General features: G+C 40.5%; 1 protein-coding gene across 2 annotated transcripts in view; it reads left to right on the forward strand.

Moving 5' to 3' along the window:
* Positions 1–22274, forward strand: part of TRHDE (thyrotropin releasing hormone degrading enzyme) — a 346334-nt gene that overhangs the window by 169615 nt on the left and 154445 nt on the right. For both annotated transcript variants that reach the window (XM_075931934.2, XM_075931938.2), the window contains one exon: positions 5808–5945. In XM_075931934.2, coding sequence (XP_075788049.2) covers positions 5808–5945 — 138 coding nt within the window. The remainder of the gene's footprint in view (positions 1–5807; positions 5946–22274) is intronic.

The raw sequence follows: 22274 nt of genomic DNA on the forward strand, positions 1-22274 counted from the left end.
AGATACATGCACTTAGATGATATGATGATGGATGTCAAAGTAAAAATTGGAGTAGACTTTGAAAATAAATGAGCTTGTTTCTTTCAAATGTTGTGTTTAACGCAGTATTTCTTCGTCAAAGTTGGATGTGCAAACTCTTCAGCCAGTGAACAGCATCGCTGGTTAGATTGTGGATATCATCCAGTGAACAAATAAATTTTCATGTTGGGCATTCCACAACAATGTGGTGCATAGTTTGCAGACTGCCACAATCACAAAATGGAGATGACAACAAATTCCAGTTATGCAGTAGATAACTGCACCTACCCTGACCGGTCCTAAGCTGGTTTAGAATAAATGAGCTGATATAACTGAAATTAAAAACAAAGCTGCTGGGACATTGATCTCCTTAACAACATCTTTATTCAACATCTGATCCCTACCTCCTGTGAGCATGACTGGTGCAGGAGATGGTGAAGAATGAGAGGAATGCTTTAGGAGGTTGCTGAAACAAAGGAGTTAGTATTCCAATTCTTTCTTCACAAGAAGGGTGTGCGTGGGTTTCCAGACTCTTGCCACTCACCTTTCAATCAGAGTTTGACTTCGCATCCAGTTCCTCTCAAAGCATACAGGAAATGTCATGAGGAAGAGTAACAGGTTTGGATTGGTGGAAGCTGTGCATTTGTGGTGACAGAAGAAGGAATCAAGGACCACTTGTTTGGTTTTAATATGACTTAGGAGAGAGGTGTAGAACAGAGGGGTAGTACCCAATTTATTTCAGCAACCTTCTGCTGTCCTCTTATTGACCTTTCTTATGGGTTTCTGCATTATCTGCTATTCTGTTCTACCGTGCATCCCTGCCCATATACAGGGCAGCTAACATTTTCCAGGCATAGCTCCCATTGCCTTTGTATCGTAGCCACATAGGGTCATGCTGGAAACAGAGACTGGGTTCTTTGAGGAAAACTCTGCATTCTCAGTAGCGTGCAGAACACCTTTTTCTTTTCCTGTACAGCATTCACAGGCAAATTGAGGAAATTGTGGAAATTGAATCCCTTTTTTTTATCCCAGTTGAATGCTCTCGGAAGGGAGTAATCTTAAGCTATATTTTGTAATTGTTTTGTGTTAAGTCATAGCCCCCTCACCCACCACATTTACAGCTCACTGACCTTATAGCACATTGATTTTCTGCTTGGTTTTCCACAGTGCCTGTTAGCTGCTTCCATGGACACATAGATGTCATGTTGAAACAGAACAATACTATCTTAGTTGACACAATGCTGGGGAAAGTTCCTTTTCCTCCAAAATTTAGTGTTAATGATTTTGGAGCTTTCAAAGTTACTCTCAGCTAAGTAGAATACCAATATGGCATTTAATTGGGGTTATAGTATTTAAGTAACATGATAATTAAGCTTCAGAGGGGTAGCTGAATTAGTCTGTACAGGATAAACTAAAAAAAACAACAAATAGTCTGGTAGCACTTTAAAGACTAACAAAACATGTAGATGGTATCATGAGCTTTCATGGGCACAGCCCACTTCTTCAGATGACTGTTCATACCACTTTTTCCATTTCTGTTTCCTATTGCCTCCTAAGTTTGCAGGCTCACTTGCCACGCCCAAAATCTATTGTACACTTGTCTTTCTGTTTGGTACAAGAAGAATGTCAAGAGCCCTAAATATATTTGGGTCATCTTTCACAATCTGCTCTTACATGGGCAAAGGTAGTGTGGGATTTTTAAATCATGTTAGCCTAGTTGAATTAGCTTAATGTGATTGAAAAAAGCTTCTTAATGCTCATTTAAGATGCAGGCTGATATGTCTGAAAGCATGTTCCATAACCGGCTTGTGTCCATGTTCAAGGCTAGGTTATAACACAGCCAGCTAACATGCCTTTCTTAGTCTGTTTTAACTCTTTGGTGTTCACACCTCCACATCAGCTGCTAGAAGTGGGCCACATCCTCCCAGACTGAATTGACCTCATTATCTCTGGCCTTCCTCTTGATTTGTACTCCTTTCTTTTCACGTGCTTGTAAATGTATACCTGCCTCTGGAATTTCCAGTACATGCATCTGATGAAGTGGGTCTTTGCCCATGAAAGCTTATGCTTCAATAAATCTGTTAGTATATAAGGTCGGTGCCACAGGACTTCTCGTTTTAACTTTTACTGACTTGATTCAAAATTGCACCTTTTCTGCTTATCAAGATGTGACCAAACAAACAAACTTTTATACCTATTCTTCATCTTGTTATAACCTAACCTTAAAATTTACTAGATTGCTGTCTGCAGATCTACTTGATTTGAAGTTGTTATAAGCCAGTCATGTGACTGACATTTATTTTCACTTCTTAATGAATGTATACCAAATTCTACACCTGAATAAATCTTTGGTAATTATGATTTTCCCAAACTGAATTTTGGAAATGTGTGGTAAATCTGCATGAACTAAAAACCCCACTGTTGATCAGTGTTCCCTCTAACATTTTCTATCCTTGGGTGGGTTGAATTTTCTTATGTGCACCACCAATATTGAGGTACTGTGTCGATGTACACCACCAATACAAACAAAACACACAGTGTGTGTATGTACACACACACACACACACACACACACACACACACCGTATATACATATATGTACAGAAGGCCCCCAACTTGTGATTCTGTTGGTTCTGCAAGAAGCGTCGCAAGTCAGAGGTATCGTAACTCGAACCCTCATTAATGATAGGCATGGTGTCATCATAAATGTGGGCCAAGGAGATAAGTCGGGGTTTTCCAGCTCCTTCGGCACTTACAAAAATGGTTGTAAGTGTGGGGGGGTCGGAACTCGGGTGGTTGCAAGTAGGGACTCCTGTAAATATTTTAAGCAGTCCATATGTGTGGAATACAATATAATTTAAACAATATATTAAAACAAGACACCTGTGACTAGTTGCTGTGAGGTACATTACCCCTTTCTCTAGGTCATTTATAAATAAGTTGAATAGCAGTGGTCCCAGGACAGACCTTTGGGGGACACCACTAGTTATCTCTCTCCATTCTGAAAACTTACTATTTAATCCTGCCCTTTGTTTCCTGTCTTTTTAACCAGTTACCATCCATGAAAGAACCTTCCCTCTTATCCCATGACAACTTACTTTACTTAAGAGCCTTTGGTGTGGGACCTTGTCAAAGGTTTTCTTGTCAAAGGCTTTCTGGAAATCTAAGTACACAATATCCACTGGACCCCGCCCCTTTCTCCACGTGCTTGTTGATCTCAAAGAATTCTAGCGGATTAATGAGGAATGATTTCCATTTACAGAAACCATGTTGACTTTTCCCCAACAAATTATGTTCATGTGTATCTGACAGTTCTGTTCTTTACTATAGTGTCAACCAGTTTGCTCGGTACTGTTGTTAGACTTACTGGTCTGTAATTGCCAGGATCACCTCTAGAGCTCCTTTTAAATATTGGCATCACATTAGCTATTTTCCAGTCATTAGGTACTGAAGCTGATTTAAAGGCTAGGTTACAAACCACAGTTAATAGTTCTGCAATTTCACATTGGAGTTCTTTCAGAACTCTTGGGTCAATGACATCTGGTGCTGGTGACTTGTTACTGTTAAGTTTATCAATTTGTTCCAAAACCTCTAATGACAGCCTCTGTACCCTACATATCCCATGCAGCCAGCATCGTTACCTACCTCTTCACAGCCTAGGATCATTGAAGAGACTGCTGGGTCTCTCTCTCTCTCCAACAGTTGGGACTTTCCCCCAAGCCAATTAATTACTTCCTCTCTCCTCCCAGATGCTCATTTTCTGCCTATTTCGGCTAACTATCTTCTGTTTATGGAGACCCCGTCCCTGCCAATGATCTCCATGCCTGCACAGCGAGCTTTGAACCTCTGTGCGGGGTTCAGAATATAGCCGCGCTTCTGCTCAGCCCCGGAGCTTACAGGGAATTTTCTTGTTGACCCAATACATCGAATCCTGCATTGCCTGAAAGCGAGTTGGCTGTGACCAAGAGGTTTTTGATCAGTGTTTCCTATAAGCTGTGTACTTGTGCAGCCACTCATGTGAGATTCAAATGTTATCCAGCTTATTGACGGAGTGCCCACAGCTAGATTTTTTTGTTTCTGTTGGTGGTATTCATTTGCACATGCCTTGGTGCATATAAAAAATCTAGTCTGCATATGGATGGAAAAGATTAGAAGGGACATTGGTTATGATCCTTGCACTTTAACACTTTTCTACTGAATTTGACTAACTTTCTTTTGCACCCACCCTTTGGAGATGGTGTTGAGTTTGGCTGTTTATAATGGGACCAGCAGCTAACTATTTATGCCTCTTGAAATTCTGAAATAAAATATAATGTGAAATTTCCTTTCATAAACTCTACCTAATATGACTAGCTGAAAGATTAAGTATGCATTGGGCAATTGGTTTTTCTTGCATTCCATATTTTTAATTGCTTGAATATATAATCAGCTCAAAGTACATTTCTTGTACCATGATAAATTTTAACATAAAGGTTTATTTCCAGATGGAGCAGCATCGGAACATCTTTTCAGCTATCTTATAATTTAAATTATCGCACTGCTACCAAAACCTTTCTCCATATGAAATTAAGCTTAGAATACATTATGTAACCATGTGGTTATTTTATCTGTGAATCTCAAAGTAACTCTTTAAAAGTGCCAAGTTCTCAGGAGAATCCTTAAGATTATGCCACTAGGTCAACATCTTTCAACAATTTTTTAATGTAGATAAACATTAAAATATACCATTTCAGAACAAAACACATTTAAACTTTAATTGAACAATAATTTAAGAATCACATTTCATGTTTATATCTGGCATGAAAATCTGAGCAGATGACACTGGTTCCTTTGTTGACAAAAGGTGGTGATGCAGAATCATCAACATTATTAATATAACTTGAAGGAATTACATTCTTGAGTTGAAGAAAGTGTCCCAAGTGAACCATGAAAGAGAGTGCTCATTGTCCACATGTATTCTGCATGGTCATTTAGTAAACTTTAGCTCAAGTTTAAATCTGCTGTGGTACTGACATGCATTTTTAATATATATTTTTGGTGGAGGGGAAAACAAATTCATACCCTGGATATTAATTGGATGGTCACCTGTCATTGACTTGCTTTGTGACCGTAAGAAAGTCATTTTTTTCCAGTTTCCCTGCTTGTAAAAGTGTGCTAATAATACTTGTAGTCTCCATAAGGCTGTTCTGAAGATTCATTATACAAAATCTGTAGTGTACTTAGAGCTCAGCAGATTAAAGAGGTCACTTATATGTATGGTTTGCTGTGTGAACTTGAACAAGTCAGTTTTCCTCTCTTTGCCTCAAATTCTTCATGGGTAAATTGGTTGTAATTGTTTTTACCCACCTTTGTGGAACATTTTGAGGTGTATAGATAAGAAGAGCTCTGCAAGTGTTAAGTCTTAATATTAATTTATTTTTTATAATTGAAAACTTCTTTTTTCTCTAATAACTACATTCTAAGTAGAATATCATTTTCATCTGAATCACATTTACATGCTTTTTTGATCATTTAATTGTTTTTATTTTAATTTCTGTCAAATAGACTTTCACTGCAAAATTACAAATCAGTGGGTTTCATAATACATATAAATAAAACTGATTCCAGTTGGTTTTAATTTAGGAATTAGTAGGGGTTACTATGAATGACAAATAGACCATATGGACTTACTTGAGCAGGCCCTAGAATGGAGGCTGCTGAGTGTCTGACTCACTTATTGATGTTCATAATTTCCATTCAATCATAAATGTACAGCTGTCCATGATATTATTGCATGTACTGTATTTCAGGAAAAGCAGAGATTTCTGACAGATGTCCTACATGAAGTAATGCTGCTCGACGGCTTGGCCAGTTCACATCCAGTCTCACAAGAGGTGCTACGAGCCACAGACATTGACAGGGTGTTTGATTGGATCGCCTATAAAAAGGTGGGAATAGTGGATATCTCAGTAGTAGCGTTAGGAGAACATGTTATATTTATAAAGTTTATACACTCTTGGAGAATTGCAAACTCCACAGAAATTACTAGATAGAAAACCAAAGATAATGTGGGATATATTTGGGATTACAGATTCCTTTGTGACATTAGTTGACTTATACACCTTCTTTGTTAGCAAATTATATAAATACAGCTGTGAGGTTTTCCGAATTCTACAATACCAAATGATTAGTAAGTATATTACTGAGATTGTTGCAGAGTCCAAATTGAAGGAGGCATTTTAAAAGTGCAGAGAAAGGCTCATTCCCTGTCCTAATTTGAATTTAGAGAAAACTCTTTAGTTCTCTTTAATTTCTACCGAAATAAATGGGATGTTTTCATTGTTTAACTTACGGGGAAAATTTGCATTTTTGAGTTAAATCTCTGTGAGAGGTCACCTCTATTAAAGAGAGGTTGTGGAATCGCCATCTCTGGAGATATGTAAGAGTAGGTTAGACAGACATCTATCTGGGGTGGTCTAGAGATGGTATTGGGTCTTGCCATGAGAGCAGGGGACTGGACTCAATGACTTCTCGAGGTCCCTTCCAGTTCTAGTGTTCTGTGAGACTATGATTCATTGAGAAGAAGGAAGCTGGCAAGTGTGGAATGATGAGAAAATATATATTGAAATCAGGGACAGCCTTTATGTTTGGAAAGAAGATAGAGAGAGGGTTTTGCATACTTTGGGCATTGGAAATAGAATTGGCACTGTAGTCAAGATCATCTGGAGTGGTAGATATGCTGGAGGGTAGAGAGAGAGTCTAGAGTGGCCTAAACAAATTAGAGGATTGGGCCAAAAGAAATATAATGAGGTTCAACAAGAACAAGTGCAGAGTCCTGCATTCACAACGCAAGAATCCCATGCACTGCTACAGGCTAGGGACTGACTGGCTAAGAGGCAGTTCTGCAGAAAAAGAGCTGGAGATTACAACAGACGAGAAGCTGGATATGAGTTAAGAGTATGCCCTTTTTTCCAAGAAGGCTAATGGCATACTGGGGTTCATTAGCAGAAGCATTGCCAGCACATCAAGTGAAGTGATTATTCCCCTCTCTTCAGCACTGGTGAGGCCAAATCTGGAGTATTTTGTTAATCTTTGCCCCTTCCCCCCAATACAGAAAGGATGTCGGCACACTGGAGTGAGTATAGTAGAGGGAAATTAAAATGATTAAGTGGTTGAGGCACATGACTTAGGAGAGAACTGGGTTTATTTAGTCTTCAGAAGAGAAGAATGAGGAGCCTTCAACTACCTGTTCCAAAGAGGATGGAGACAGGCTATTCTCAGTATTTGCAAATGACGAAACAAGGCAAAATTGTCTCAAGTAGCAGTGGGGGAGATCTAGGTTGGATAATAGGAAAAACTACTTCACTAGGAGGATGTGGTACCTAGGGGGATGGTGGAATCTCTTCCTTAGAGGGTTTTAAGGCCAGACGTGACAATGCCCTGTCTGGAATGATTTATTGGGGTTAGTTCTGCTTCGAGCAGGGAGTTTGACTGGATGATCTCCTGAGGTCCCAGCCATTGGGACCTGTGGGAAGTAGTGCAGGCTTCTTGCAGCTCCCATTGGCCAGGAATGGTGAACCATGGCCCCTGGGAGTTGTTAGTGGCCATGACTGTGGACACTCAGGTAAACAAATTGTCTAGCGGCCTGCAAGTGGCTATCCCTGAGAAACTGCATATGGTTAGGTCACTGGAGTTTCTCTACTGCTGGAAATGAATATTTCAGGGATATCACCTTTTTGTGTTTATAGTATTATGTTTACTGTACATTTAAGAGCATATTTTGGTACATCATTTAATGCAACAGAAAGCAACTGGGAAATTTTGCCCTCAGTTACATAGACACAGTTTCTTTGACTTCAGTGGGGGGTTGCATCCAAGATCTAAGGACTGGATTCTTCTTTGAATATCTTTAACAGAACAGTAAACAATTTATGCATCACTGATTCGCCTATATCTCATTAAATGAATTTGACAAAGTTTATATCCTGTTTTCGTGTCTTGATAAAAATGATGTTTTTCTCCATTAATATTAGATGAGGTATGCAAAACAAAAACAGTTCTAATTAAAAAAACAGCTAAGCTTTTTAGTTCAGGTATGAAATACTGAAGATATATAACACAATATATATAGCTTACAACTTTAGACTATTTTTAGTCAGACATCAAATGAAGGTAGAAACTTACAACTATGGAATTATAAAGTGCCAAGTGATAATAACACTTCTAAATGTTTGTAAATAAAATAAAAATAATCTCTTTCTGTCTCCTAACTCTATGAATTGAGTAGCCATATAGAGTGAGTATATTTTTACAGAGTACCATTAGGCCAATTAATACAGAAACGATATTGTTTTGAATAATCACATAGCTATCAGTTCATGTATTTCATGTAAATGTTTACAATTTAATAGGTGCTTTGTAAACAAAATTTTCATGGAAAGTATGATCTTAGACACATTGTAAAGAATGTGAGTTTCTCAACCAATTCATATTCTGGTCAAAAAATTTTTTTGACCAATAAAAGAGGAACCATCTACTGGAGATTCAACAAAGAAAGTCACTTCACTGATGCTCGTCTCATTTTCTAAAGCCACCTTTCCCTCTGGGCTGCTAGGTGCATGATGTCAGATTCTGACTGCACCCTATGCCTCCTGTTGAGGAGCCAAACTACCAGAGGGTGTTTTCATTATCATATTGTGATCATACTGTGCTAAGCAAGGGGAAAATCACACTCTTTCATCTAGTAGGGAGCTAATTCTACTCAGCAGAAAGAGCTGGCTTCACTTTGTCCCTCTGTGGAGGATCTTGAGTGTGTAGGACCTACTGAGTGAAAAATAAGTATCTATAACATGACATAATACATGAAGATCAAAACATTAAGGTAATATTTTCAAAAGTGCTGAAATGACTCAGGAGCCTAAGTATCATTTTCAAAGATAACTTTAGGTTCTTATGTCACTTGAAAATGATACCTAGATTTGTAAGTCATTTAGGGTATGGCTGCACAGCAGCGTTATTTCGGAATAAAGGACGTTATTCTGAAACAACATAGTGCACGTCTACACTACCAGCCTTTATTTCGAAATAATGTCAAGCGGGAGGACTTCTTACTCCAACTCATGGTAACCCTCATTACACAAGGAATAAGAGAAGTGGAAGGAAGAATGTTCTTCCTTCGACTTCTTGCTGTGTAGACAGTGTCAAAAGCTGAATTAAGCTATTTTGAAGTTGCGTTAGCTTAATTCGACTTTAGCCCTGCTGTGTAGACATACCCTTAGAGGCTTTTGGAATTTACCACTGATGAGTTAGACTATAGTATCCAACACCTCGCAGCATGCTAAAGTATTCTTTTCATTTAAATGAGCTCACCATGTGTGTTAATGATGTCTCAACCTCAAAAGGTTCTGAGGGTCATTTCAATCGGTATACAAAATACCTCATACTATTTATTTTTGTCCAATTATTCTGATAATAGTTATGTTAATATACTTAGCATTTATTTTTTGTTGTAAAAGCACTTTACAAACATTACGTAAATTTTATTTGCATTGAAATGGCATATAGAACACTATGACACATCAGTCAACTATTCGTTATTTTGTGCAGATCCAGCACCACAGGATCACACTGCTTTCTTTGGGGATTAGAGCACACACCATATATTGCCTGGAGATTATCACTTTCTAAAGGTTCTTTTTTCAACCGTAACAGTGGCAAAGGTCAGTGGCTCGCTCAGCTGAGTTCCCCTCATGGTTTTTCAGATGTCCCAGAACCCCAGTTGCTCCTCAAGTGTTACATTCAGGGCTTGCTCTTGCAGGCTTCTGTGCTCCCTAACCCAATCTAGCAAAGGACTTTAAGCATGTGAGGAGTGACATCAGGGAGATTAGTCATATGTTTAAAATGGGAAAAAAAAAGTTTAACAGCTATGTGGGATTGGTCCCAGAGAAACACTGTTTTGGGTGGGGAAGATTAAAAAGCAAAACAAAAGTACGCATATCCCTATATTTCAGATATAATCAACCCCTAATTTATGCAAGCTAGGAAGAAATGTCCCCTATGGACAAATTATTCCATAATTGCCCACTTCAGGGTTTCTTGAACTTTCCTCATAAGCATCTGTTTACTGTTGGAGGCAGGATAATAAACAAGATATGGTAATTTTATGTCCCTGTGTTCCTTATTCATTACCATATATCTTTGTAGCATTCTGTGCAAATACTCTTCACTAGTTTAAGTAGTGAGGAGACAGAATAACATGCCTCTTAGAAGAAAAGGCAGTGGATTCATTTCCATCTGTCTTTCTACTATCTGTCAATATAAATATTATGATAAGTCATATAAAAAAGACATGTTAGTTTGTAAACCTGGAGGAAAATGTACCATAGTCACTATCTTTTATTTTTGCCCATAGTGTCGTTTTCCTGGCTTTTTAGAAGGTATTATGATATAATACAATCAGGCTACATCTAGAGTGGAAGCCTCTCTCCAAAGAGGCTTTTTCGAAAGATACTTTCGAAAAAGCCTCTTTTGAAAAATAGCGTCCAGACTACAACCAGTACTTTCAAAAAAAGCAAGCCGCTTTTTCGAAAGAGAGTACCCAGGCAGTATCAATGCAAGCCTGTTTACATTCAAGGATGCCTTTTTTCGAAAGAACACTTTCGAAAAAAGGCGTTATTCCTCATAAAATGAGGTTTACCATGGTCGAAAAAACAGTTGCGTTCTTTCGATTTAATTTAGAAAGAACTTGGTGGCAGTCTAGACACAGGGGGAGTTTTTTTCAAAAAAATCCTGTAGTCTAGACACACCCTATAACACCTCCTGATAATTCTGAAGAATACCAGGAAAGGATACTGTGGCTGGTAGTTCCTTTGTGGCTATTTTGCCACTGGCTGGCTTTTTTTAACTTAGTGTGCCTTATCCAAAATTATTTGGGCTTCTTTCCATTGCCCTTAATGGGGCCTCAAAGAGAAATAACAGGACTTTATTGACATTTTAAAAACCTACATTTTCTCCTTTTTACTGGCTCATCACTATACAAAAATATCCTTTCTGCATGGTGAGGTTTTTTTAAAGCAATTTCTTGGACTTTTAAAATTTCTATTCTGTATTCCCTGTAGCCTTTGGTTAGCATTGTGGATTTCCCCCATTCTTTCTTCTCTTCTCAGTCTTTTTCTCAGAAACAACATGATAAAACTTGCATACATCTGATTTTTCTTTAACAAAAAGACAACTAATAAACATCTTTGTCTTCATTATTACTAGTATATAAATGAGTTAGGGATAATTAAAACATCCAGCTCTCTCAAACTCTGTCTTTACAAGTTTCAGAGGGGTAGCTGTATTAGTTTGTTTCAGCAAGAACAGAAGTCCTATGTCCTCTTAGCCCTGGTCTACACTAGGGAGTTATTTTGAAATAGCTCTCTTATTTCAAAATGATAAGTGTAGCGTCCACATTACCAACCCCATTATTTCAAAATAATGAGCTGGTTATTCTGAAATCTGTACTCCTGCTTTCTTTGGGGAATAAGGCTTATTTTGAAATTGTTATTTTGAAATAGCGTTAGTGTGGATGATCCAGTGCTGCTAAAATAATTGGCCTCCAGAGGCCTCTCACACCTGCACTTGTGGTTTTTCTGGCAATACCTGCCATCTCCACTGCTCCCCTTCTCCTGCAGAGGTTAAAACTATAAGCAGCAGTAGAAGGGCGTGTGCCACATGGCCAGCTTTGCCAGCCCCATGCCACAGGGGCATGCAAATGTCTACAATTGGATCACTGAACAAGTCTGGATGAAGATGATGGCGTTCCGGCAGGTCTACCAAAAGGCCAGGGAGCAGAGTGGGCACTCCAGGGCAGCACCACACATGTGTTGCTACTACAACCAGCTGGATGCCATCCTGGGAGTGGGGCTGATCACCTTCCCCCTGTCATTGTTGAGGATAGCCAGGGTATGTCCGGCGCCAGCCTCCATGAGGGTAGGGTTGTGGATGAGGAGGATGAGGAGGAGCAGGCCCACCAGCCAGGGCCTGCTCCTCACCCTGGAGCCAGTCCCCCACTCCCAGGATGTCTCCCAGGCCTCAGACGATCCTGGGGAAGGCACTTTAGGTGAGTTTGATAATTTTTAATATCTACACACAGGGGGGCAGGCAACGGGCTGCAAGGGGCTGCACACTTCTAGCTTGGCCTGCTCGTCCTGAGGGTCGCACAACAGCCTGTGCATGTGAAAGCACATAGAGTGCCAATCCGGAGCACTCAGTCCTATGGTGCTTTCACACAGGAACCCCTCGGTTCTTCTCACAAAGTTCCTTACTCTGACCTCTGTGGTGGGACACCTTCCCACAACAATCCACCACAAAGGAGTCTGGGGTCATGGAATCACACAGCAATGCTGCACTCACTCAGGCAGCATTTGCTCCCAGTAAAGCTCTGCAATGTGGAGAAGACTGATCCCATGCAAGGGAATGTATTGGGGGAAGAAAGAGGAGGGGAATCCAATAGCGCACTCTCTTGCAAACAGCCTCTGCCACTCACACAGACATCCCCCAGTACTCCCCTCCTCTTCCAGCAAGCAGGGATAGAAGTTCTCTCGCTGCGGGATGCTGCTAGTGCTGGACCCAGTGTGTGAGGGACACAGAAAGAAGCTGAACAACCCCATCCCTCCCACTCCCACCCCAACTTGCAGGCTCCTGGCATGGCCAGCACCTTCCCATGACTGCTTGTCCCTGGGTTGGAGGTGTGGTGATGCCCCTGCTGTCTAGGCAACAGATGGCCTTGCTCGAAGCACATCGCCATCATCTGAACTGAGACCTTCGGTGTTGGCTCAGAGAGTAGGGCTAGGTTTCATACACAGTGTCTCCTGGGATGACTGCCCTTGTAACTTTTCTTCACAGCTGGGTCAGCTGCAAACTTGGTGTGTTCACCATCTCCCACACCATCTGCATGACTCTGTGGGATCCGTAGGTGGAAGCAAACCTGAGAAGATTTAATGAGGGAGCAGATGGCCTGCCTGCAGTCCCTCATCTGGCGGCTCGAAGAGGAGCACCAGGAGCAGCTGCTGACTGGGAGCAGCACAAGGCTGCCAGGAGGTGCACTAGCATGAGGCCATGTGCTAGTCCCTCACCTCAGTGGTGGAATGCATGGGCTCGTGCTTGGAGCAGGCCACCAGCCACCTCCCAGTCCCCTTCCCGCATGGCTTCCCCTCCTATCCCCCCAGGGGCCACTGGAGCCTCAGAACATAGGGTGGTGGGACCTCTCGGGCAGCCAAAGCTTTCTGACCAACCAGAGGCAGGAACCAGCCCCAGCCCTAGCCCTGAGTTCCCCTTCTCCCTCCCTTCCTGGTTCTTTCCCCAGCCCCTCTCCTGTTGTATATCCCCTCAATAAAGGCTTTTTTATTGCTCTGCAGGGAGTAGGGTGGGAAGGTGAAAAAGGAGGGTTGGGGGAGAAAAAGAACACAGAGTGAATACAGGGGCCCTTTATGGAGAAGCATGGGGGAGAGTCTCACAGCTGCTCCTCAAGGCCTCTCTGATGAGCACAGCCCCTTGATGTGCTCTCCAAATGGCACTGGTGTCTGACTGCTCATATGCCATAGCCCGCGAGTCAGCTTGGTAGAAAAGTCTCCCCCTTGTTCTCACATAGGTAGTTTAGCACACTGCAGGCTGCCACCACAAAGGGGATGTTGTGTTCACTGAGGTTATTACGGGTGAGGAGACTCCTGCACCTCCCCTTTAAGTGGCCAAATGCATACCCCACCACCACGTGGCACCTGTTCAGCCTGGTCCTTGGTGGGGCCCAGGCTGCTTGTGTAGGGCTTCATGACCAGGGGAACAAGGAGTAGGCTGCATCACTCAGAATGCAGAGGGGCATGTTCACCTCCCCAACTCTGATGGTGTGGTTGGGGAAAAAAGTGCGAGCATGCATCTTTTGGAATATGCAGGAGTTCTGGAAGATGTGGGCATCATGCACCTTCTCCAACTATCTGACTGATGTCGGTGAAGTGTCCCTTGTGGTCTGAGACATGGTAGTCAAGGGCCAGGATGGGGATATGAGTGACATCTATGCCCTCCACCTCCCACAGCTGGGGAAGCCCATGGCATCAAAGCAATGCTGCCTTCATTCCCCAGAGTGACAATCCTCTGTAGTGACATGTGGTTAATGACCTTGGCTACCTGTAGAAGCACAGCCCTACTGTGAATTTCCCCATGCCAAACTGGTTCCCATCGGAGTAGTAGCTTTTCCATGTGGCGAGCTTCCACAGGGTGATGGTGATGCACTTCTGCATGGGATGACGAGTCTTAGTTGGGTATTCTGTCACCTGAGGACAGGGCCGAGCCACTCGCAGAGCTCCAGGAAGGTGGCCTTCTGCAGGCAGAAATTCTGGAGCCACTGCTGGTCATCCCATCACTGCTGTCCACAAGATTGAGGGGCATTTGCAGCAGCAGGAGCATCAGGACCTGGGTGAGCAGGATCTGCGGTCCAAGCTCATTCTTGTCCTGCTGGAGCAGTATGTGGGCAGTGTGGAAGTAGTACGCCATGAGACGCAGCATGAGGCCCGGGAGTCTGGCACTGCTTTGCAGGAACTCCAGCTCTATGTTGTGGGTGCCATGGCATCTGCAAGGGCAACCAGAGCACACTGCATCCCTTTTGTGCCCTGTGAGGGGGAGGCAGTGGAGGAGTGTCATGTGAGACGAGGCATAGAGAGGAGCCCTGAAAGCACGTCACAACTTGCCTGACTAAGCAGCCGCAGGAAATACCCTCCCTCCCAGTGCCCTCTCCAGAATGCTGCTAGGGGCTCTAAGTCCAAGGCAGGATCCAATCAATGTGTAGACATGCACTTAAAGACTAACCAATTCATTTGGACATACGCTTTTGTAGGCTGAAGCCCATTTCATCATGCATCTGATGAAGTGGACTCCAGTCCAATAAAGCTTATGTCCAAATCATAGAATCACAGAGCTGGAAGAGACCTCAGGAGGTCAACAAGTCCAGCCCCCTGCCCAAAGCAGGACCAATTTCAATTAAATGCCCCAGCAGGGCTTTGTAAAGCTGAGACTTAAAAACCTCTAGGGATGGAGATTCCACCACCTCCCTAGGGAATCCATTCCAGTGCCTCACCACCCAGATAGTGAAATAGTTTTTCCTAATATCCAACCTAGATCTCCCCCACTTTAAGTTGAGATCATTGCTCCTTATTCAGCCATCCGTCACTACTAAGAACAGCCTCTTTGGAACCTCCCTTCAGGAAGTTGAAAGCTGCTATCAGATCCCCCTTTACTCTTCTCTTCTGCAGACTAAATAAGGCCAAACCCCATCAGCCTTTCCTCATAGGCTTCGTTAAAATACTGCCAGCTCTCCTTTTCCCTTCATGTAAGCATCCCAGGGAATCCTGCCCATCAGTTCTCTGAGGGAGTCAAAGTTTGCTTTTATAAAGTCCAGGGTGTGTATTTTGCTACTCTCCTTTCTTTCTTTGGTCAGGATCCTAAAATCTACCATCTCATGATCACTGCTTCCCAGGTTGGCACCCATCTCTACTTTCCCTACTAGTTCCTCCCTGTTTGTGAGCAGCAGGTCAAGCTGTGCATGGCCCCTGGTTGGTTCCTTCAGTGCACGTACCAAGAAGTTATCCCCAACGTTCTCCAAAATCTTCCTGGATTGTCTGCGTACTGCTGTATTGGTCTCCTGACAGATGTCAGGGTGATTAAAGTCCCCCATGAGAACCAGGACCTGTCATCTGGAAGCTTCCTTCAGTTGTCTGAAGAAAGCCTCGTCTACCTCATTCACCTGACCTGGTGGTCTATAGCAGACACCAGTCACAACATCACCCCTATTGCTTCCACCTCTAAACTTAAGCCATAGACTCTCAACAGGCTTTTTTCCCACTATATATTGGAGCTCTGAGCAATCATACTGCTCTCTTACATATACTCCTCCTCCTTTTCTCCTCCACCTGTTCTTCCTGAATGTGTTAATCTTCAATGGGCCACAGGACTCCTCATTGTCTTGACAAGGAGCTACCATCTGCATCTTTAAGGTCTGCCATTCCTTCTTGCTTTTCTTTAGTCATCTTAGAGGTGAACATTACAACTATTCTACTTAAATGCCTTGAAGTTAGGCTAGGACTATAATAGGATTTAAAAGAGAACTGGATACATTCATGGAGGTTAAGTCCATAAATGGCTATTAGCCAGTATGGGTAAGGAATATAGTGTCCCCAGCCTCTGTTTGTCAGAGGGTGGAGATGGATGGCAGGAGAAAGATCGCTTATGTTCTTATGTTCTAAGCTGAAAATATTCTTCATTGCAACTCTTTTGTCCTCTTTGATTGAACATGTGAAGAAACCTCATGACATAAAGCTCTGAAGACATTTTTTCAATTAAGCCAAAAAACAGAGTAGAACAAATACTGCAGTACTATGAAATACAGTATTTCCATTGTTTGAATATTTCAAAAGCATTGTGCTAGTGTGTCTCCTTGCATTAGGGCCATAAATGCTTAGGTAGAGGAACAAAAAGTCATAACGGTTTATTCATAAATTGTATTAACAAGAATCCATTCAGCCTTCCTTTAAAGCTCTTGTATCACAATAGAGAATGGCTTTCTCCCTCATTTAGCTGAAATAAAAATGTCCTCCCCAAAATCACAGAAAATATGATTATACCTCAAATTCTGCAGGAAATGTAGTTTGCTGAACACTAGAATATATCTGAGGGTTTTTTAAATCAAAGCAAAAAGTGGTAGCATTTATGCCCCAGAAATACCTTTCAGCAGAAAATGTGACCCTAGTGAGCTGCAGTAATTAGGCGGGGCAGAGAGAGAAAGCGAGAGAGAATAACATGAAGGACAACTAGCCATAATTAGAGGGTGACACAAGACAGCTGTAATACAGAGGGAGCAGTTAGAACTGGGACAGTCTTAGATAGATGAACCTCAAACAGAGTTGCCAAGACGAAGGGTGCCTCTAACCAGTAAGTACACAACATAGTAGCACAGCAAAGAATAAATAGCTTAGGCATAGGAAATATATATATATTATAAAACCTGTTTACTTGCATGACAATATAGAGGCAGCCAAAACAAGAAGGAGGATATCCAAAAAAGGGTATAGTCGTTCAGTGTTCATCCATGTTAATTCCATTGTTAAATGTACAATGCTTTTTATTCTACCACAAAGGAGTAAATGGAAGGAACCTTTGGTAAGCAAAGGAAATACTACATAGAGTCATGAAATGGTAAGAAAACCCCACCAAAATACAAGTCACTATATTGGGAGTTAGGTGTAGCATAAGTTTTGTTTAAAGGAAAATGCTTGTCCTAATACAGTAATTTGTGTGGATCTTCTGACAAAAAAAATGTAAAGCAGTCGAAGATATTGAACCCACTGCCAAATTAAGTATGACTGTTGGAAAACTTCTCAGGCAATATATTTCATCAAAGGCTGAAAAAATGACAGGACCCAGTATTGTTTATGTGATCAATGAAAAAAAATGGTCATACATTTTCTGCACTTCCATTGAAAAAAGTGTTGGTCATGCCATCCATCCAAGAAGTGGTTACTATCATATTGGGACTAACAGGTATAAATCAACTTCTCATCTTTGCATAACAACATGGTTGCCATGTGCATCTAAGTTATGACTACTTAGACATGAAAATTTTTTATTAACATTTGATAATATGGTGTATGGCTTTATTTGAATTATTCAGCTAGATGAAATAACAAAAGAATAAGATGCTGCCCAGCTATTTCAAATTACTTATGATACAAGCCAGATGCTTTTGCAGTCCAGTCTCTTTCAGGAGTATAAGTGGAAAGCTTTTTGTTCTTCTGGATTAATTTATCAGTGATGTCGACTGTGAATGACACTGAATTCTTTATACATATTTTTATGATGGTGTGTATTATGTAATTAGACAGCCAGGCAGGTCAATGCCCATAGTACAGACTGTTGCTTCTAAAGCCATTTGTTCATCATCCATTGCATAGAGAAAATAACTTGTAGGGGAAACAATTCCATTCGAAAGAAAAAAGTCTTAGATGAAGCAATTTGCATTATGAATGTCATCTAAACTCAAAAATATTTTGTTTCAAACTCAGAAAAGTACTTTAGCATATGCCTAATATTAAGCATGTGAATTATCTCATTGGAACCAATACTTAAATTCAGGTGTATGCTCAAATGTTTTCCTTAATTGAGTCCTTAAGCCCTTAGTTAAATTTAAGCACATACTTAAGTCTATCTGTGTTCACTAAGTCAATGTGCACAAGCTTTAGTGCTTTCTTGATCAGGAGCAAACTCATCCCAACCAATAAAACATGTAATTGGTGCTTCAAAATACCTAATTATCCAAAGCTGAGGAAAATTATGCGTGAATTTGAGTTGGAGGAAAATTTTAGACAGAAAAGAGAGGACAACTTTAGTTAAAACCCATTCTGGTTCAGTAGTGAAGGGAAGGAGAGAATTAGACATTACAAAAACAACATATAACAACTTATAAGTAGAAAAAAGAAAAAATAGATAACAATTAACATACATGTAAAGTTATGAAGTGTTGACATTTGATAAGGGAAGCTAAAAGAATAAAGGAAAAGTTAGTGGCTGCCAAGGCTAACAACAGTGAGGAAGAAGATTTTTTAAAGTATATTAGAAATAAAAGAAATCCTTGCAATAGTGTGGATCCATTCTAGATGGAGATGGTAAAATTGTTAATGATGCAGAAAAGGCAAATGTGTTCAATAATATATCTGCTCTGTATTTGGAAAGAAGCTGGGTGTTATACTTAACTCAAATGAGACCTGTGAATTACATTTCAGTCCATTAGCTATGAAAGAGTCAACATCCATTTGAGATAAATATTTTAAAATCAGCAGGATTAAGTAGCTTGTGCCCAAGAGACCTAAAGAAGTCAGTTGAGGAGGTCTCTGGTCTTCTGATGTTCATTTTTAATAAATCTTTGAATATAGGGGAAATTCCAGAAGACAAGAAGATGCTAATGCTGTGCCAGTATTCAAAAAGGACAAGCAGGGTAACTTCTCTAGCAGGAGGTTGATAATCCTATATCAGCCATAGGCAAAATAATGGAAAAACTGACATAGGTCTTAATTCTGATTAAAAGTAGTAATATAATTAATGAGAGTCACCATGGTTCTCTGGAAAACAGTTCTTAAAAAACAAAGCTGATATCTTTTTTTGATGAATTTGGTTGATAAAATGTATCTGTGTACCTGTAGTCTGTTTAAACTTTTGTAAGGTGTTTCATTCTTTACTGCATGACATTTTGATTACAAAATTTGCACTGTTCGATACCAATAAAGCACACATTAAGTGGATTAAGAATTGGCTAATTGACTGATCTCAAAAAGTTGTAATCAATGGAGAATCATTATTGAAAGAGGGTTTTTCTAGGGGTTTCCTTAGGGATTGGTGCAAGATCCAGTGCTATAGAACAGTTTCATCATTGTTCTGGAAGTAAATATATAATCACCACTGATAAAATTTGTGGGTGGCACAAAGAGTGGTGGAATGGTAGCTAATTAAGAGGACAGGATAGTCATAGAGTGTTTTGGATTATTTGGCAAAATGGACCCATTCAAACAAAATATTTTTTAGTACATCCAACTGCAAAATTATGCATCAAGAAATAAGGAATTCAGGCCATAGCTCCAGAATAGGGTGCTGTGTTTTGGAAAGCAGTGATTCTGAAAAGGATTTTAGGATCAGATTTCGGGATCTTCTGAAAAGGATTTAGCAGACAAGAAATTCAGTAAAATATTTACCAAAAAGGGCTAACACATTTCTTGAAGGTATAAACAGAGACATAGAAGTAGTGAGGTGATTTTATCCTTGTATTTGGCATTGGTGAGACCAACATGGATACTGCATACAGTTCTAATATCCACATTTTGAAAGAAGAGTTACATAAAAACATAGTAAAAGCTATACTGGGTCAGACCAATGGTCCATCCATAGTTGAAAAAGTGGGGAAATTCCAGAAGAGAGCCACATTTCAAGGAAGAAAATGTCTTCAAAGAGAGATTTAAGGAGCTCAATATGTTTAGTTTATCAAAAGGAAGACTGAGAGGTAGTTACAGTGTACTGTACTTTCACAGGGAGAAAATATTGCATGGTAAAGGGCTCTTTAACCTAGTGGAAAAAGGCATTACAAGAACCATTGCCTGTACGTTAAAGCCAGACAAATTCAAATAAAAATGGTACAAAGTTTTAGCAGCAAGAGTACACTGATATGAAGTTAACTGATATGAAGATCAAATGGTGGCTTTACCCAGAAACAGCATGATCATGTTGCCATTAGCAAGCATTGAAGAAACGTTACTCTTGGACACCTAGGACAGTGTACATGAATGCTGATCTCAGAAGTGACCAGTGTCGTCTTTTTGGAAAACCAAAACAAAATGAAGGAAGGCAATATCACACAAGGCAGAGGCTATGTATGATACAAGAAAGTTAGTTGAGCTAACTGTGAACATGCATTTCAAGCTGCAACTTAGCTAAAGCTTTGCAGAATTAAAAACACTGATGAACAACATAGGAAAACAATGTTGTATGCTGTGTTCTTTTAGCTGTGCTGATCCCAGGATATTAGAGTAACAGCGTTGGTGCGGTAGTATTTTTTATTGGATCAACTCCTATTAGTGAGAGAGGCATGTTTTTGAGCTTGCACAGAGATCTTCTTCAGACCTGAAGCTCTGAGAAATAGCACTGTTGTGAGTAAACTCAAAATCTTGTCTCTTTCACCAACAGAAGATGGTCCTATAAAAGATATTACCTTATCCACTGTGTTTCTCTCCTAGGACAATAATGGCAGTTTTTTATACAAACAAGTCTGAATGTAGCTGGTGAGATTCTTAAAAAAGAAGAATGGCTCCAACTAAATACATGGAGACTTCTTGAAGAGAGGAAAGAATTAAGGAAAACAGACCAGCAAGAATGAAACAGCAATAAAAGAGCTCTTCTGTATCAGGAAGATAGAGACAAAGAAAATTAAGTGAAAAGATGAGCCAGAAAAGACAAGAGAGACAAAAGAGAATGAATGAGAAATAAAGCAGGAGAAGCTGAGGGGGATTTTGCAAAGCATTTTCTGGTACCTGAACAGCTGACATCCCAAATCTCTATGAACAATGTTGTGGCATTGTGAAGGCTCAAGATGTTATAATTTGAACCACTGAGGAAGAACAGAGAGCCCATTGGATGGAGCAATTCCAAGATGTGCTCAGCCAGTCAGAACACTGACACACATTAAGAGGGGTGAAGAAAGAGTGGACTTAGCTATAAAGTAATTACCTTTGAGAAGTAAGGTCATACACCAACAGACGAATGGTAGAGCATCAGGCTATAAGATAGATGCTGAAATGTTAAATTCTGGAGAGCAAATTTTTCTGAATTACATGGGTAGATTGTTCAGAATGGTTTGGAAAAAGGACACCTGTCCTAAAGTTTGCTGAGGAGGTGTTATTTACAGAATGCCTAACAAAGGCTTTTGATAACTGGAAAGGGGTCACTCTCCTACCTGGAAATGTGTTTTGCATTATTACTTTGATAGGATGAAAACTACTGTTGATACAGTACTCAAGGGAAAATAGGATGAATTTCTATCCAGTAGGTCATGTTCAGATTAGATTTCCATCACGAGAAGACTTATTCAGAAACACTTGAAATGATAGCAGAAACGTACTTCTTAACTTCCCAGATGTTATGAAAACATTAAATAGTGTCCACAGAAAAATGCTTTAGAAGATTCTGTGAGGCTATGGAATTCCAGCAAAGATTGTTAATTTGATGCATTGATTGTATGATGAGTTGGTGTGCTGTTTCAGGATAGACAACAGAAATGTGGAATGGTGTCAGGTTATGCATAGTGTAAAATAACAAGAAGTTTGCATTCTGTCCTCACTTTTACTCTCCATTGTCATAATTTTGTGTTGAGAGGAGCGATGGCTGATGCTGAGAATGCTGACATTGTTTGTACCAGATAAGCAGTGTTGTTCAGTTTGTACATGATATAGTGTCCTGTTTTGGTGATTGTGTAATAAAATGGGATCAGAAGGTATTTGTTTCACCATACAGTAAGGTGTGCAATTGTCAACTTGAGCAAAGAGAGAAAGTTGTATTTGATCATAGCCACCATGTTGGACTATGTTGAGGGTAATAAACGGGGATGCTCTTCTGGCCTGAATCTATGAAATATGTTTTATTAGCTTGAATTCCCCCACAACATTCTCAAGCTGAAATGCACCCGTGCGATGATTTACTATGATAAAATCAAA

The sequence above is a fragment of the Pelodiscus sinensis genome, chromosome 1 (genome assembly GCF_052426305.1).
Source record: "Pelodiscus sinensis isolate ZL-2025 chromosome 1, ASM5242630v1, whole genome shotgun sequence".
In the NCBI taxonomy this organism is placed as follows: Eukaryota; Metazoa; Chordata; order Testudines; family Trionychidae; genus Pelodiscus; species Pelodiscus sinensis.